Source organism: Zeugodacus cucurbitae, chromosome 4, assembly GCF_028554725.1.
Source record: "Zeugodacus cucurbitae isolate PBARC_wt_2022May chromosome 4, idZeuCucr1.2, whole genome shotgun sequence".
Taxonomy (NCBI): domain Eukaryota; kingdom Metazoa; phylum Arthropoda; class Insecta; order Diptera; family Tephritidae; genus Zeugodacus; species Zeugodacus cucurbitae.
Genome location: NC_071669.1, coordinates 4,783,418 through 4,802,411, shown reverse-complemented (window position 1 = coordinate 4,802,411; position 18,994 = coordinate 4,783,418). Strand labels below are relative to the sequence as shown.

The 18,994-nt window shown below is 34.1% G+C and overlaps 2 protein-coding genes across 4 annotated transcripts in view; both read right to left on the bottom strand.

Annotated features, from left to right (window-relative positions):
• Nucleotides 1-18,994, bottom strand: part of LOC105220993 (venom dipeptidyl peptidase 4) — a 122,282-nt gene that overhangs the window by 80,332 nt on the left and 22,956 nt on the right. The window lies entirely within an intron of this gene.
• LOC105220983 (dynein axonemal assembly factor 6) lies at nt 14,269-15,444 on the bottom strand. Its single transcript, XM_011197587.3, has 3 exons — nt 15,194-15,444; nt 14,897-15,099; nt 14,269-14,725 (listed from the first exon to the last, which is right to left on the bottom strand). Exons 1-3 carry the CDS (start codon nt 15,330-15,332, stop codon nt 14,462-14,464), a joined length of 606 nt encoding a protein of 201 aa, XP_011195889.2. The 5' UTR covers nt 15,333-15,444; the 3' UTR covers nt 14,269-14,461.

Genomic DNA, 18,994 nt, shown 5'->3' with positions numbered 1-18,994 from the left:
GCAAAACATCTTGCTGTAGCTTTGGCTTTCCTGCACTAGACAGGATTATGCAAATGGAAATACGTAAGTAATACTGAATAATTGCTTTTCTTCCCAGTAGCAAAATTTAGCAGTTTATTGTGAAAAATATTTAAAAAATTAAAATTAGCATAGAAATCCATGAGAAAATACAGCAAAAAAGCGCAAAAATTCTCTTTTAATATTTTTATATTTTTTCTACAACATCTAAGGTCCTCAAAAATGATACGAAATTCAAAATTTCACTCAATACAATAACATGCTCACAAAATTAAGCCAAATTTCACTCTCTTTTCCAATATTAAATATTATTTTTATTATTTACTAAAGTCACTCGCCTTGTTTGCCTTGGCTTTGCCTTTGGCTTTCTCGGTTAGTCGCCGCATGCCACTGGGAAATCTGGCATTGCAAGCTGCTGTGCGGCTGTGGGTGTGGCAGTCTCAATTGTTCCGGCTGTAAATATTTAAATCTGTGTTTATCGCAGCTGCCACAAAAAGCGGTTATTGCTAGTGGGCGGCAAAGCAACGCTTGACTCATGCACACTCATCCTCTAGAAGCAAACGGAAGCAATTATATTTATTTATTTCTGCTGTGCAGAGATTCTCTCTTCATTTCATGCCACCATGCGATTAAGATAACTGTATACTTTGTTTAATTTTTATGCCGCACTTGCAGCGGTGGAGTGCGCAAATGTATACGATTGCTTGGTCAGTGTGCAATGTTTGCGAAGTTGAAGGAAGTGGGAATAAATAAAGGAGAATGGTTTATAGGTTCAAAGTGGTGAGTTTAAGTGAAGAAATCAGGGATGATTAATAATTTAATTTTTTAACAATAAATTATGGAAAAAATATAGTGAGTATAAGCAGTTAAAGCGGGGACTATTAACTTTTAGCTCAAATATATAAGCCAGCACAGCATCTAATTTAGTTAGGGTTGCCATTTTACTTTAAATCCATGTAACCTTTTTTGACAGCGTTACATTTGTCTTCATAATTATGTTTGTAATAAAAAAGAGGTTAAAAAAATTAGAAAAGGGTTGCCAACTTTATGAAATATTTGTTTCAAAAATAAATTTTTGATACTAAATTTTTGTGAAGAAACTTTATTAGCAAAAAAAATTAATAAAATAAAATTATGGCAACCCTATTTTTAACTATTTAGCATTGTATATATTTTAGTTAGGGTTGCCATTTCACTTTAAATTAATGTACAATTTTTTTGACAGAGTTGCATTTGTGTTCATAATTATTTTTGTAATACAAAAGAGGTTAAAAAAATTAGAAAGGGGTTGCCAACTTAGGAAATATTTGGTCTCATAAATTAATGTATGAGACTAAATTTTTGATGAAACTTTATTAGCAAAAAAAATTAATAAAATAAAAATTATGGCAACCCTATTTTTAATTATTTAGCAATGTATATATTGTTATTAGGGTTGTCATTTCATACTAAATTTATATACAATTTTTTGACCGAGTTTGACAGATTTTAAATATAAATGAGTAGCAAAAATGCAAGTTAAAGTTTAAAAATTATTGCACAAAATTTTTAGAAGGGTTGCCAACAATATGTAATTTCTTATTTTATTATTTGACTAAAAAAAATTATTAAAAATGAAGAGTTGTATTTACTATTTTAAATATTTTGGTCATGAATTTTTAGAGTTAAAAAAAATTAGAAAAGGGTTGCCAACTTTATGAAATATTGGTTTCATAAATAAATTTACCAGACTAAATATTTGTGATTTAACTTAACCAAAAAAATTAATAAAATAAAAATGAAGGCAACCCTATTATTAATTATTTAGCATTGTATATATTTTAGTTAGGGTTGCCATTTCATACTAAATTTATATACAATTTTTTGACCGAGTTTGACAGACTTTAAATACAAATAAGTAGCAAAAATGTAAGTTAAAGTTTAAAAATTATTGCGCAAAATTTTTAGAAGGGTTGCCAACAATATGTACTTTTTACTTATAAAACTTACTTATTTTACTTACACAAAAAAAAATTATTAAAAAAGCAGAGTTGCATTTACTTTTTTAAATATTTTGGTCATAAATTTTTAGAGTTTAAATGAATTAGAAAAGGGTTGCCAACTTTATGAAATATTAGTTTCATACAAAAAAAATTACCGGATTAAATTTGTGTGATGAAATATTTGGTTGTAATTTTGCATAACAAAATAAAAAGCTTAAATAATATAAAAATGTGGCAACCCTATCATTTAATTTACAGTTTAAAAATATCTGAAAAAAAAATTAAAAGCAAATTACAGTCGCAAGTAAAACGGAAATTTAAAACAGCAGTAATCTGCTAGTGAAAACCGCAAATTTCACACTTTCCGCTCACAGCTCCCAAAAAGACAAAAACAAAAATAAATGTAATGCCTAAAGCAAGAAAACCAACAAACAGTAAGACTGTGGCATACAAAAGTCGCCGAAAAAGCGCGTAGAAAACGACTTGTTTAAGGCGCAAGTGCTATCTCAGTTGAAAGCATTGCAATCAACACGCCTAAGCTGCACCGCATGCAACGGCGGCGATGACTTTAAGCCTCCACACTACTTCAATATATGTGTATATGTATGTATGTATGTATGTATGTATGTATGTATGTATGTATGTCTGTATGGAACTGCAACTTTGTAAGTAATGGCCGCCGCTGTAGCAGTAAATGAAACGAACTGGCGCCGACGAATGCCGAAATGTAGGTGAAATGGCCCAACTAACTGCCTCTGTCTAGCTGGCAGTTTGACTAACTGGTTTTTGTTTTTGCTTTTGGTGCGTTGCCATGCTTACATGACTACGCGGCGGTTAAGCTTTAGCGGTTATTTGTATTTGTGTTTGGTAAGCAAATGCAAGTGCGCACACACACACAAGCAAATACAAGCAGCGCCATTTTGTACGAAGACACACACGATCAAACACACATATTTGGCTGCCGGCTCGTTTGTGTGCGTTAATAAATATGTATGTATATTTGTGTGCATTTCCGTCTCGTAAAAAATTATTTGTGGTATATTTCTTGGCTTTTTGCCCACAAAATCATTTCATTTCATTTCAGTTCGGTTCGGTTGCAGCTGCAGCTTCAACTTCGCATTTATTTGCAGCTTCAGTTTCAGTTTCATTTTCATCTGCGTCTCGCGCTGTGGTTTGTTAGCTGCGCAGCGGGGCGTTTGCAGCGGCGGCGGCAGTGTGTTCATAGATTAAATTTTTACACTTTTCAATGCTGCATTTTACACTGATTGTTTTTCGCAGCTTTTTAAGCTTTTTGTGGTATTTAAGTGATTTTCGGTTTTTTATGATTTTGCGGGTTTTCTTTTAATGTTTTAGTGATTTCAAATATTACAAGCACGTTATAAGCATATTTTAAGTTGACATTTTAATATTTTTTTTCTACTTTGAGATCAATGCTAAGTGGTGTGGAAGAGAATGAGGAAATGTGAAAATATTATATTTTTGGAGGAACTATAATTTAACGATCGACATTATGATGATTTTACTGTAGAATTGTGGCATGAAAGTGCTTTTTGAGCGAATTTTAATTGCTTTAATTTTATATTACAAGTTGTGTTCAATAAATAACGGGAATTTCTAAAGGTCAAATTGTCAAAATTTTTCTTAAATTTTGATTATGTTGAATACATGCCTTATCCTGACATACCATAAAATTTTCAGCCGTGTTCATTGCTCATTTCATTTAAATATAGTAGCCGCCACGATAGGAAATATTTTTATGAGCTTGGCGATTTTCGTTTGTTAAATGCTCATACTTCGTGGCTTGTTCGTGAATTCTTGTTCAAAAACAATAGTGTAACAATGACCCAGCCTCCATATTCGCTATAAATTACTCTGTATGATTTTTTCCTCCTTCCAAAACGAAGAAAATAATCCAAAAGCACCATCGTTTTACACACATGCGAGCAAACGCCGAAAGTGCTCAAGGCTATGCCGAAAATCGAGTTTGAGAAGTCTTTCGATCATTGGAATGAATAATTTTTTTTTTTTCAAAAATCATTCCCGTTATTTTTTGAACACTCATGTTATATAAAAGTTCATCTTAGAGAAATTTTAATTGCATACTGGGATTTCGTTGGAATTTAATGTAATAAATCATAATATTAAATAAATTAATAATAAAATTTTAACTTTATTTTCTAAGTATTCAAATTTATAATTTTTGTGTTAAGGGGTTAGGGGTAGTCGAAGACACGAAAAAATGAGAATTTTCAGTAATTTTTTTTTGCAATTAAATCATGTTATTTTACAAAAGTAATACTAAGGCATTATTATACAATGTTTTGACTTAAAGTCACGAAAATTTGAAAAAAATATATAATTTCCAAAGTTATGTTCCAAAGGTCTGTATTAACCCAGTTTCAAAAAAAAGGTCCTTGCGGTGACAATCATAAGTCCTTGGAGATTCAACTAACATCAATGGGATAAAAAAAATTAGTTTTATAAATAGAAAATCCTGGGCCCGATCGAAGCTTTTTTTCGAAGGAATTTTTTTTTCTAGATTTTCGGGAAAGGATCAACGGTTAATTTGTCTTAAAAAATCGAAGTTTTTGAATGTATTTATTATGTATTCTAAAAGCTGCATGGATTTCATTAAAATCTACTTATCGAGTTACAATTGTCACCCGTTCAAAAAACATAGTTTTGAGATAAACGCATTTAAAGTTTCTACTGAGCGTTTTGGAGTGCCCGAGCGCTCTTTGTTATTTGTCGAATAACTCGAAAAGTAATTATCGAATTAATTTCAAATTTTCAGAGAATAATTTTAAGATATTACACATAACGAAAATTCAAAAAAAAAAAAGATTTTTTGAAAATCCTGACTCCCCCTAATCCCTTGAGTACTTTTGGTAAAAACGGAAAAAATACACAAATAAATATTAGAACACACCAAATTCAAATTCTAAGCAATAAAATTTCGTAGTAATTGCTTTTAAAAACATTTAATCCTTTTAAAGGTCCCGTATTCATTATTTATTTAAGTAATAATCTCAAAAAAGTAGTTTTCATGGTCATTAAAGGGTTAAAGGTTCAAAAGTGCAGAGAATCTTCAACAGAAAAGTTCTATAGCAGTCTTCTCTTGAAAATTTGAAGTTCATTTTAAAAAAACTAGAACAAAAATATTTATAAATAAACAATCTACCTTCGAAGGGAAGTAGCAAACTACAGGGTGGCTGATGAAAGCCGCTACCAAAAAAAAATTAAATAACTTTTTTTTCTATTTAATGAATCTGGTTTTTTTTTTTATTTTGCAGATTGACTTTTACATTTAACAAAAATGGATAACTGTGACACTGAAACAAGAATTTGGATTGTCCATATTTAAATTCAATTATTTTTAAAACTAATTAAGCTATATTTAATAAAATTGAATGAGCTTTAACATGAATAACAGAAAAATGAATTCCATACACTGAAAAAAAAAATAAAATTATTTGAGTTTCTTTATGCAGCAAAATTCATCAGCCACCCGTATTACCATAAAGTCATCAGAAGGTATAGTAGGTGAATTATGAAAGACATTGTATATAGTAATTGAAAAATTAATTAATTTCCGTAAAATGAAATGAACAAAATTAAATTAAATGTTAACAAAACTATATTAAACCAAAAACTGCACTACAATTTACATCACTAAACCACTTTCATTTTCTACCAAACCAACAAAACAGTTTGGCTCAAACCCAGCTGCTGCTGCCACTGCTGCTTCTTATTACTCTACCATGCCACTTGCCACACAATTGTGTGCCTCCTTAGCAACTTAGCAACGACTGTGTAACAACTGCAATCATTCCACGTCGCCACAGTTGGCAACGCCAAGCATGCAGTGAAAGTCGAACAATGAAAGTTATTTCACATTGTTGTTCTGGTGGTTGTTGTGGTGGTTATATTTTGGTTAGTTATAAAATTGCATATAAGAAATGAGTGCACAAATAATTGCAAAGTCAACTAAGGGTTGTTATATATATATATATATATATATATGTGTGTATATGTATGTATAAATATATGTATACATATGTATATACATAAGTGAGTATTGGCTGCTCATATTTGCCATGTTCCAATTATTTTTCGGTAGAAATTTTTAATAGGTCAAAGCGAAATATTGCCTACGCTCCACTTGGCAGTATTTAACTAGGCTGTGCTGCAGTGAGAGCAAATATTTTTTTTGTGTGTGTGTGCCTGTGTACAAGTAGTTGTGCAATTGGGTGCAACAACAAATATTGCAAGATTATTTCATGAATGTAGACATATCTGTTTATATATACACCGAACCGATTTTATGCCTAGAATAACAAAATGCGCTTTTCTATGCATGCTGCCATACAAGCATAAAATTTATGTACCTTGATTTGCATGTGTGTGTGCGTGTGTGTGTGTTGTGCGGCAGTCTTAAACTTTCTCAACATTTCATTGGTTTTGTGGTATTTTTTCCGAGCGAATTCTGCGTTGCCTGTCTGTCTGCTCTGCTTTTATTTATCTGCCTGCCACATCGCCTCAGCCATAACTGTGTGTTTGTCACTCAATTTGCTACGGCATCGACGCAGTGTGTGTTTGCCGGCACGAAAATCAACAGCAAACTTTACAGTTCATTTTGGAAATTTGGATTTCTCATTCATTCCGTTTTTTTTTTTTGCCTCATACACTTCTCTTTTGCATTTTTTTTTGTTTAATGCTCGTTGCAGTTTACTTACGCATGTGCTTATGTGTAGACTACCAGACGTTGGTGCATGAGTGCTTGCTTGCAATTAAATCCACATTTGCGCAGTCGCATTCCGAATTTGCTCGTCGATTCGGCGTTTTATGCTGGCGAATTGTTACATGAAATCGCAAAGACGGAAGTTGCAATGCATGCAAATTTCCGTATTTACATACATATGTGGTAGAAATAGTGCTTGAGCAAATATATGCACAAATGCATTATACCGTTATTTGCATATGTATGTTGATACTTATACAAGTGTACTGACTTAAGGGACATTTGTGTGTCTGTTTGTACGCAAATGTGCGCCACGTAAGCGTAAACTCATTATTTATGCTACTGCGGTGCCACCAACTGCAATTTGCAACGTATACGTGGTGTGTTCAAAAAATAACGGGAATTTTCGATTTTTGAAAAAAAAAAATATTTATTTTATAGATATTAGATATAATGCACTTCGTCGAAAGGCTTCTCGAACTCGATTTTTGGGATAGCATTTAGCTCTTTCAGCGATTTCTTTTATGCTTGTAAAACGACGGCCCATTCGGGCAAAGTAGCGATAAATATTATGCTGAGTTCAGAGGTCGTTCAACTTTTAATAAAAAACAGCTTGCTATCAGATATCTATTCCCTCCCTAGATATTCTAGAATCCTATGCGAGGTGTGTTCAAAAAATATCGGGAATTTTTTTTGTCAGTATTATGCTGAGTTCAAAGGTCGTTCAACTTTTAATAAAAAAAATAGCTTGTTATCTATCTATTCTCACCCTCAATCTAGAATTCTATGCGAGGTGTTTTAAAAAAAAAATATCAGAAATTTTTGTGTTTGAAAAAAAAATTGTGTATTCAAAAAATAACGGGAATTTTCGAAAAAATAAAATTTTTGAAAAAAAAATATTAATTTATTCGTCTACATCAAATATTGTTGCCTTCAAATTGGTCTCCATTCTTTGAAACTCTTCTCAAACTCAATTTATGGGATAACCTTTGATTCCTTTAAGAACTTTCTTATATGCTTGTAAAACGTGGGCCGTTCTTAAAGTTCTCTTCATTTTTTTAAATAGGAAGAAGTCACACACTCTCATGTCTGGCGAAAATGGAGGCTGGTACATCATTACAGAGTTGTATTTGGCCAAGAATTCATGAACAAGCAACGAAGTGTGTGCTTTTAACAAATGCAAATCGATAGGCGCATTAAAATACTCTAATTCTCATAAAAAAATTAAAAAAAAAAATGTGAAATTTTTTGAAAATTCCCGTTATTTTTTGAACACACCTCTTTCAAGCCACAACTGCTCTCACATTTATGTTAATATACATGTGTGCTGAACCAAAGCATTTATTATTATCTTCCTGTATGGAAGTCATGCATTAGATTGTGGTTTTGTTGTGTAACTGTGGCATTATTATGCGAGTAATACAAATTTAACGCATTTTGAATTTCATTTTCAAATAGTTTTTGGAAAATTTTGTACTTTAATACTCATACTAGCAAAAGCAAACCATTAAAGTATATATGCAACTGTCATAAACAGCTGTTCCACACAGCTTTACAGAAGCACTTTCAATATTAAAACTCTACAAATTACCTGCCAATACAGTGGCAGACATTAACAACTTGCTAGCAAACTGCAACTGCAACTGTCATTATGGTCCATTTTTAACGATGCACTCGTACCTACCTACCTGGACAGCCACAAAGTAAAACTTTCGTTTTATTTAACTTGGTTTGTGCCTTTTAATGCTTGTACTTACGCTACTTTCATATACTCGCATATAGTTTCGTAATATTGTACAAAGTCCCTGTTGGCATTATGTCTGTCAGGCACTTTTCGTTTGTTGACATTTTAATAAGCTCCATAAAGGGAAGTAAGTTTTTTTTTCTTTTTGTACCAACATAATTGGGTCGTCGAAGTTCTCAGTTGCATTAAAGAAAGTGAGGTTAGGTGTACACAGCTAAGTAGCACACGAGACTGGTAATGATTATAGTTTGTTAAGTTACTATTTTTGAGGTTATGTAAGATAATTTTAATTAATAAAATATAGTTTTAGGCGCTTGGTGAGGTTATGTATGATAATTTTCAATAATAAAATGTAGTTTTAGGTGCTTGATGATAATACTCATACGCCTGGGTGGCTTGTAGAGTTCAATTAAGACGTGAAAAAATTAAAATGTAAATAAAAAACTACAAACCGAATGGAACAAATATCGTTAGAATGAATTAGGAATTATAAAAAAAATATGTACTTGTTAAAAAAATCGTAGCATACCTTTATGCTGCTATTTTTTTCTTTCAGCGGGAAATGCATACAATTCTCAAATGGTTTATATGAAATAGATAATAACAAAGTAATGTCTTCTCAGGTTTGTTAAAAAAATTGTAGCATACCTTTAGGCAGCCCTTTTTTCATTCAGCGGGAAATGCATACAATTCTCAAATGGTTTATATGAAATAGATAATAACAAAGTAATGTCTTCTCAGGTTTGACTTTTATATATTTTTATAATTTCCAGACTTTAATGTCTTCTCATGTTTGACTCTTATATATTTTTACAATTTCCAGACTTTAATAGTGTTGAAATAACAGATTAAGTCGCTTTTTCAGGCTTCAAAAAAGGTTCAATGAAGGTTATTAAAACAAATGAAAAATGAGGTCAGCTAGAGTACACGCAATTCACTCAAAATGAAGAAGATATGCGGTTGATTTCTAAAACATGTTTCTACCATGTTTACTTCCTTCTAACCTCAACATTAATTTGTGTATTTGTAGACAAAAGTATCTCGGAATACCCTAAATAATTTCACATAAGTTGTTATAAAGTCTCTAAAATCATTAGCGGGTCGCTACAGAAACAAAAATATATTCCAAAGCTACTAAAGCGTCTCCAAAGTCATTAAAGAAACCAAAAAGACCCACTTACTTTGGCCGAAAATACATAAAATTTAATATACACCACATTCGACTTGACACAGTTTTATGTGCTAACTTGCTAAGAGCGACATAACTTCTTAACACACAACTTATTTATACATTTTCGTCACCCAAATTGACCATAATAAAGTCATAACCCATACCATTAGCAATTACTTAAGCGACATATGTGACAAGAGTGATACACAGAACAGGATATGGCGGCATAACATTAAGAGCAACATACATATGAGGTAGAGAGACACATAGTGGGCGAAAATAGAAATGAGGAAGCGCGTAAAATTAACGAGAAAAACAAAATTTTGCTATTTATACACACATACAGCCACATTTTGCCCACCTGTAGCTGCATAACATATCTATTTAAATCGAGCGCCAGGTTGGGCGTTGTTAGCCAGTTTTTAGGCACTTAACGTGTTTTTCAGCGTTTGGTGGCTTGCAAGCGCGACAAGCGCACAGATTAACTTGTTAATAAACAAACATTTTGCGCAACTTTAATATTATTTCGTATATACCTGCGGGCGAAAACAAATTTTGTGGGCTTTCATTAACTCACAGCAGCCACACGGCTTTAGTATTTAATTTTGAGTACGCTTGTTGACTTTTCGCTTTGCCACAAAGTTGCCTATGCTTGGCTATATTTATGCAGTTACTCGGTAATAAGCGCGAATTTTACGACCACAGTGTCGAGTAATAATTTTTTAAGCCGATATTGTTGTTGTTGTATATACATATATGGAATTTGGTACCCTTTAATATATACACGAGAGCAGTTTGAGTGCTTTCTACACATGACACCCGTGCTTGCCTCCTATATGTTGAACATGTAAATGAGCGCACACGCGCTAGCTTGTAAAAATGCCTGCGCCTTCACATATGCTATGTAAATTACATTTTTGTCGAGTGGTGTGCCATAACTTCACTGTCGTAGTCCTGGCAGCGTGGAGTCCTTTGCTTTTCGGTTTTCATTTGAATATTTAGTGGCAAATTTTGACTCTAGCAAGCTGTTGAGACATTGCGAGTGGTTTTTAGAAAAAAAATAAATATATAAAATAAAAAAAATGAAATAAAATACAAAATATACAAAATATACAAACGAGAAATGCAGGAAATGCATATAAATAAGCTTGGCAAATTAGTGTGCAGAAAATGTCTAGCTTGCGTTTTTTATTTTTTTTTTCGCTTAAAAAGTTACTTTAGTTGTCGCTGAGTTTTTTGCACATTTTTCGGCGCAAATTGCAAGCTAAGTACCCCACAAAACGCCTGCGAGTATGCTACTAATGTCACTAAAAATATTCTTTGCTCTCCTTCACTGTTAGACTGCGCATTAATTTCAAATTAGTAGCCATAATGTGTGGCATATGCAGCGCAGAGTTAGTTAAGCTGCATGAAACAAGTTTTACGAAGACAGAAAAAAAGTTTTAGACATTTTAGTTAACTGTACTTGAAGCAGTTGTTGAAAGTTACTTTCGATTTAATTGTTTATAGTTACACTATTCTAATGACAATACACTATGAAAGTTATATGATTATTTAAATGCGCTCTGGTAGGCTTCGCTAATATAACGGGTGATTTTTTTGAGGTTAGGATTTTCATGCATTAGTATTTGACAGATCACGTGGGATTTCAGACATGGTGTCAAAGAGAAAGATGCTCAGTATGCTTTGACATTTCATCATGAATAGACTTACTAACGAGCAACGCTTGCAAATCATTGAATTTTATTACCAAAATCAGTGTTCGGTTCGAAATGTGTTTCGCGCTTTACGTCCGATTTATGGTCTACATAATCGACCAAGTGAGCAAACAATTAATGCGATTGTGACCAAGTTTCGCACTCAGTTTACTTTATTGGACATTAAACCAACCACACGAATGCGTACAGTGCGTACAGAAGAGAATATTGCGTCTGTTTCTGAGAGTGTGGCTGAAGACCGTGAAATGTCGATTCGTCGCCGTTCGCAGCAATTGGGTTTGTGTTATTCGACCACATGGAAGATTTTACGCAAAGATCTTGGTGTAAAACCGTATAAAATACAGCTCGTGCAAGAACTGAAGCCGAACGATCTGCCACAACGTCGAATTTTCAGTGAATGGGCCCTAGAAAAGTTGGCAGAAAATCCGCTTTTTTATCGACAAATTTTGTTCAGCGATGAGGCTCATTTCTGGTTGAATGGCTACGTAAATAAGCAAAATTGCCGCATTTGGGGTGAAGAGCAACCAGAAGCCGTTCAAGAACTGCCCATGCATCCCGAAAAATGCACTGTTTGGTGTGGTTTGTACGCTGGTGGAATCATTGGACCGTATTTTTTCAAAGATGCTGTTGGACGCAACGTTACGGTGAATGGCGATCGCTATCGTTCGATGCTAACAAACTTTTTGTTGCCAAAAATGGAAGAACTGAACTTGGTTGACATGTGGTTTCAACAAGATGGCGCTACATGCCACACAGCTCGCGATTCTATGGCCATTTTGAGGGAAAACTTCGGAGAACAATTCATCTCAAGAAATGGACCCGTAAGTTGGCCACCAAGATCATGCGATTTAACGCCTTTAGACTATTTTTTGTGGGGCTACGTCAAGTCTAAAGTCTACAGAAATAAGCCAGCAACTATTCCAGCTTTGGAAGACAACATTTCCGAAGAAATTCGGGCTATTCCGGCCGAAATGCTCGAAAAAGTTGCCCAAAATTGGACTTTCCGAATGGACCACCTAAGACGCAGCCGCGGTCAACATTTAAATGAAATTATCTTCAAAAAGTAAATGTCATGAACCAATCTAACGTTTCAAATAAAGAACCGATGAGATTTTGCAAATTTTATGCGTTATCAAGCTCTTAAAAAATCAGCCTTTATAAAAAATAAATACCAGCGCCTAAAGGTAGGCAACGATTCAAATCTAGAGTTCACACAGAACCTCAAAATCACCTAAAATTTTAGTAGACGTGAATTTCAGACTACTCAATGTGACTCCTTCATAAGAATATGGTAACCATAGTCTGTGGTCGTATAAGAGGTGTGTTCAAAAAATAACGGGAATTTTCGTTTTTGAAAAAAAAAATCTCATTCTCTAAATCAATATTGTCGCCTTTAAAATAGTCCCCGTTCGATAAATGCGAGCGCCTAAAGGTAGGCAACAATTCAAGTCTAGAGTTCACGCAGTACCTCAAGACCTAATACTATGTTTACATATAACGAGATTATCTCCATTTACGAGCTTAACTCGATAATCTGTAATTAAGAAACGAGATTTGCCATACAAAATTCCTCTCTGGATAATCCGAGATTATAAAATTATCTCGTTTTATACAACTAGATTTTCGGTGTTATTCCTAGGTTTATCGATAATTTTACGAAAAAGAGGAGAAATGTCAAATGAAAATGTAAAAAAAATGGCCGCTAGCAAGAGAAATATGTGTAATACAACAACATATGCAACACATTTGACAATTGATAATCTCATTTGGCTATATGTAAACGGTTAGATTATTGAACGAGCTTAGAACGAGATTATTTTCATATGTAAACATACTATAAGCTTTTAGAAGTCGTAAATTCCAGACCATTCAATATGAATTATTCATAAGAATTTGGTATACATGGTCAGTGGTCGTGAGGTGTGTTCAAAAAATAACGGGAATTTTCGTTTTTGAAAAAAAAAATTCATTAATCTACATCAATATTGTCGCCTTCTTCTTCCAATAGTCGAGACACTTCTCAATACGATTTTTGGGATAGCCTTTGGCTCTTTCAGCAATTCCTCATATCCTTTTAAAATAAAGGTTCTCTTATTTTTTTTGGATATAGGAAAAAGTCACATGGAGTGATGCTGGCGCATCGTTCAAACATTCTTTTTGGCCAAAAATCCACGAAAAAGCAACGGAGTGTGAGCTTTTAACAAACGAAAAACGCAAAGCTCATAAAAACACGTCTAACCTTAGCGGGTGCTAACAGTACTCCTAAATGTAGGCAACGGTTTAACAGATTATAGAGTCTAGAGTTTTCGAAGGCTTTTAAGGTTAAATGTTAGTTTGAACTGGAAAGTCCAAGACTCTGCAATGTGATTCACTCATGGAAATATGAAGAGACACTACTAGGAATTTTTATTAAATTATCGAGTTTAGTATTCGGACCTCAGTTCTCACTTTTTACTTTTGAATGCTAAAATCTACTGAGAAACCCGAATCCGCTTTATCTAATTTTACTTAATTATGACTTCATTTGCACTGAGACAGGGTCGATAATATACCTTTTTCTAATAAGCAAGTAAATCCCTGCTAAATTGACCGCCACAGCTGAGGCAGAACCTTACATTCAAAATGAAAATATGGTTTTTAAATGCATAGTTCCTCTACTGCAATCAGTTTTCCGCCGCAGTACTCTTCTAGTAAAGCTCAGTCGCCTATTTTTCTACCGCAAACTGCAAGGTCGCTTAGCCGTTACTTAACCGCAACTGCATAGCACCAAAAATACCGCAGCCAACTTAAGCGCAAATCGCATTTGCATGACATAATCTGCTAAAGTGCCGCACATGCAACCATTTAACCCACACACACAGGTGGCGCAACAAAGCAACCAACACACACTAGTATACATTTATTAGCTGCTCAATAAAATTTATTGCATACAAAATATAGTAGCGCAGAAACAAATCCACTGCAGCGCATTTACATTTTCATATTGTACAATGTGTTGTTGTTGTTTGTTAGTTTTTTGCTTTTGCTTGTGCAGCAACTATCGAGCGCTGAGCAGCAGCAGCAGCAGCTTAGCGGCGCTTGGCATTTCTAAAAGTTCACATAATCGAATTCACGTTGCAGTCGCAACGTCAGACAGAGTTTGCGCTGCTCAGCAACATATTTGGCCCGGCAGCGATCCACGTTCACCTTGTGCGGCAGTGGCAATTTGAGGCGATAAATTGGCGTCGCCAAATCCACTTCATCTTCGGTAATTGACAAATCCATTTTATCCGCCGGTGTCGTCTCGTCCGGCAGCAGTATCTCCAGCAACAAATCCTCACAACTGGCCGTGGCATTAGTGCGATTGCCCATCTGTGACCAACACAACCAACGGGTAAAAAAACGGGTTTATCCAACAACCACACACAGCAGAGAGAGAGAGAGATGCATGAGAGTCAAGGAAAAAATGGTAGACGGTAGTGAAAAAAAAGAATGTTGAACCTCATGTGTGCAACATATTATTGCTTTTACAGCTGGTACTACCTGCAGATAGAGGTCCTCCGTGCCCACCGCCTGCCGATAGGTCATACTGTATTCGGGTCGCTGGCGTGTCTCTAAAATCTCATTGTCTTCCTGCTCCTGCTGCTGTTGCCATTCTTCGATGCTTGTTGGCTGTGGCAGGGCTGGTTCGGCTTGTTTTTGTTTGCTGCCACCTGCATTGCTGGCGTTGCCAAAATGTGCGGGCGCTACAAAAAATATACCAAGTCATTTGGAAATTTTGCGGAGTTTACGGTATTTTCCGTCGGCGGTTTTTTTGCGTCTTTTACACGACGCACTTACTGAAATGGTTGCATTGCTTGGTGGTGCTGGCGACCGGCTCATCGTCGTCCTCATCGGTGTCTGAATGGTCGCGTTCCTCGGGCGGTGTGAGTAAATCGCGTAGCATGCGTATGCTATCAGGATTTTCGAAAAGCGACATTTTTTTTTGTTTTTTGTTTAAATTTTCAGCAGAGCTTTTTTTGTGGGGCTACTGGTTTTCTATTTGACAAATTTTTTGTCGTCTCCAGTTTTCTTGCTTCTTTCACGAGTTTTCTAATTAAGTGTACTGTTGTTTACTTTCTCGTTTCAGTTTTCAGTTTACTGTTGGCAGTTTGAACATATTGATCAAACAACAAGTTGCATGGTTGTTATGACGATGTTGTTGTTGATTTGTTGCAGTGTGGAGTTTATTTACATGGTTAAGCGGGTAGTTAAGACAACCTTTTGAAAATGGTAAGCAACCCTTATAATAATATAATAATAATATACTAAGTAGTGGGAAACTTAGAACTTAGAATGAAACTTAGTTTTTGTTAGATAATTGCCACCAATAGGTTGTAGCACATGAAAATGGAGGGATCGTTGTGACAGAAGAAGCTTTTTAAGTTTTAGAACCTTATAAGATCTCCCATTATCGATCTAGGCAACAAAATCGTCTCATCTTATGCAGATTAAAAACAGATTTTGGAAGAGATCTTAGTCAAAAATTTGTTTGCTATCATCAATGTTCCCGGAGATAAATATAATCCTTAAGGTATCTTAACTATCCACCAGTTAGGATAAAGTACCGTTTTCGTTAGATGAACTTCAAATATTACCCCAAAAGTAGGTTAAAGCTTAAAGAGATCTCGAGAAATTTAACTGAAAACTTCAAATATTACACCCAAATAGATTAAAGCTCAAAGAATTCCCGAGGAAACTAATTGAGAACTTCAAGTATTACTCCAAAGGTAGGGTAACATTAAAAGAGTTCTCAAGAAATCTAACAGAACTTCAAGTTGTAATCTAAAAGTAGGTTAGAACTCAAAGAGATCTTGAGAAAACATCTGAGAACTTCGAGTATTAACCCATAGGTAGGGTAACACTGAAAGAGGTTTCAAGAAATCTAACAGAAATTCAAGTAGTAATCTAAAAGATGGTTAGAACTCAAAGAGATCTCGAGAAACCATTTGAGAACTTTGAGTATTAACCCAAAGGTATGGTAACACTGAAAGAGGTCTCAAGAAATCTAACAGAACTTCAAGTAGTAATCTAAAAGTAGGTTAGAACTCAAAGAGATCGCGAGAAATCATTTGAGAACTTCAAGTATTACTCCAAAGGTAGGGTAACGCTGAAAGAGGTATCAAGAAATCTAACAGAACTTCAAGTAGTAATCTAAAAGTAGGTTAGAACTCAAAGAGATTTCGAGAAACCATCTGAGAGCTTCAAGTATTATCCGAAAGGTAGGGTAACATTGAAAGAGTTCTCAAGAAATCTAACAGAACTTCAAGTAGTAATCTAAAAGTAGGTTAGAACTCAAAGAGATCTCGAGAAACCATCTGAGAACTTCAAGTATTAATCCAAAATACATTACAAATCAAAGAAGTTTCGAGAAATATGTATACCTGAGTTACTGATATTCTACAGATCAGTACAAACTATAGGATTTATATACAAGTTCTTGACAAAAAATATCGTTATGTCTACTTTTTAGAGGTTAACTTTAATCATTTTTGGATGGAATTTATTTTTATAAGATAGCAAGCACATTTAGGAAATATATAAAAGCCATTCAGATAAATGTCTGCGCTTCAAAACAACATCACGTCTCTTCTAACATATAAATATCAATTTCACCTAAACCTGCTGGTGGTCACTTTTACTGTTATTGTTTACAAACAATTAGCTAAGTGAACAATAAAGTGTGAACATTGCCACTTCCCCAGACCACAGTAGCCATAGCGCCAATGCAAACTACTATTAAATGTATAATTTATAACTTTATCTAGCTAACACGTTGCAATTCACCATGGATTATCACTGAGCGGTCAACGAGCAATTGTGTGAAGTGAAAATGTGTTTCAGGCAGCACAAAAGCAGACAATACGACGAGTATGGGCGAATGCAACAAAATGTGTGTGAACATAATTCTCGTAAAGCCTTATAACGTTTTCACTGCTCTTTGGTGTACAACAACAATTACAATAAAGTGAGAAAAAAGTGTATTAAATAGTTGCTGTGACATAAGAAAATCTACATGAAGGTCTTTGGCAGCGCAGCAACTGTAGGCTGCTTTTAGGCGCACAGGCTGAGGAACTCTGCTGACAGCATGAAAAGCATGTTTTTTTTGTTTTTTTGCTTTATTACAAGCTACTCGCACTTTGTTGAAGGCAGCAACACCGAGAACCTTGTGCCAAATATTTTCACTTTTCTCGATTTTTTTTTCCTAATTTGTTGTCAACAGCATACTTTTGTCGGACACTGTGTAGGCCAACGCGCCTGCTTTTTGCTGCCGCTGTGTGTGTTTGGGCAATATCAGAAATTAATACTTTCCTGGCAAACTTTCACCAGCGTTTTTATTGTTGTAATTTTTTTTTACTTGTTATATGCATTTTAATCAAGAATATTGCTTTTTTTATAGTTTTAGGACGGAATAAAGCGTCGCGGCATTGAGTTTGTGGTATTTAAAGATTTTTTCGTTGTAATAAAAATATTGCACAATATTTTCTGAGAAATATTGCACAATAGTTTTTTTTAATTAAATATAATTTAAGCGACACAGTGTTGAGTTTGTGGTATTTAAAGATTTTTTGTAATTAAATATTGCACAATAATTTCTGTAAAATATTGCACAATAACTTTCTAAATTTAATATGAATAATTTGAGCAACACAGCGTTGAGTTTGAGGAGTTTTAAGATTTTTTTGTAATAAAATATTGCACAATATTTTTTGGAAAATATTGCACAATAATTTTCTAAATTAAATAGAAATTATTTAAGCGACACAACGTTGAGTTTGTGGAACTTAAAGATTTTTTTGTAATAAAATATTGCACAATAATTTTTTAAATTAAATATAAATAATAGTATGTGCATAAAATTATATTGCATATTTATTCAAATAATGTCAAATGGAAATCCGCTCTTCAAATTGTTGCAAGTAAAATGTTGTCAAATATGTTGCAACAATAAAATATTTCTTTAATTCCAGCAATAACATTATTTGACATATTTAACCAATGTCTTGCAGCAGAAAACGAGAGCTTATTTGTTTCTGCGCACATGCCTGCTATAACGGTATTTTCATATGCCTACATTTGCTTAGCATTTTTGGGCGCAAGGATGTTCTACATGCCAGTCTCTTGTTGCATAAAAAGTGTGGCAAATCTGCAGAGGCAGCTGCTGGTGCGCAATATACATATATTGTCATATGCAAAAAAGCGCATGAGAAGAGTATGTTATGCTTGTTTTATGAGAAAATTGTCAAAATTGTAAGCGGATTTCTTTGGTAAAAGTGTGTGGCACAATAAAAATTGTTACGGAAGTTTAGCAAGAAATTTGTGACAACATTGGCATGCGCACAGAATGCATGGTTGCACTTCAATATAACACTAATGTTTGTTTTTTATGCAAATATTTTGAAATCTTATACGAGATGTGTTCAAAAAATAACGGGAATTTTTAAATTTCTAATTGTTCTATTATTTTTTGAGCACAACTCGTATACTCTCTAACGATGAGAAGAGTTAGGGTACAAACCAAACCAGATTTATATATCGATAGTTCCAAAAACGGGGGGAAATACCCATCAAAAATCACATATATGAATATCAAATAATTGA

Excerpts from the sequence above, each read along its gene's own strand:
- LOC105220983 (XM_011197587.3), bottom strand. The coding sequence starts at position 15,332 with ATGTCGCTTTTCGAAAATCCTGATAGCATACGCATGCTACGCGATTTA. Across the intron at positions 15,100-15,193 it reads CAAGCAATGCAACCATTTCA|CGCCCGCACATTTTGGCAAC; the intron begins GTAAGTGCGTCG and ends TATTTTTTGTAG. Across the intron at positions 14,726-14,896 it reads CGGAGGACCTCTATCTGCAG|ATGGGCAATCGCACTAATGC; the intron begins GTAGTACCAGCT and ends TGTTGGTCACAG.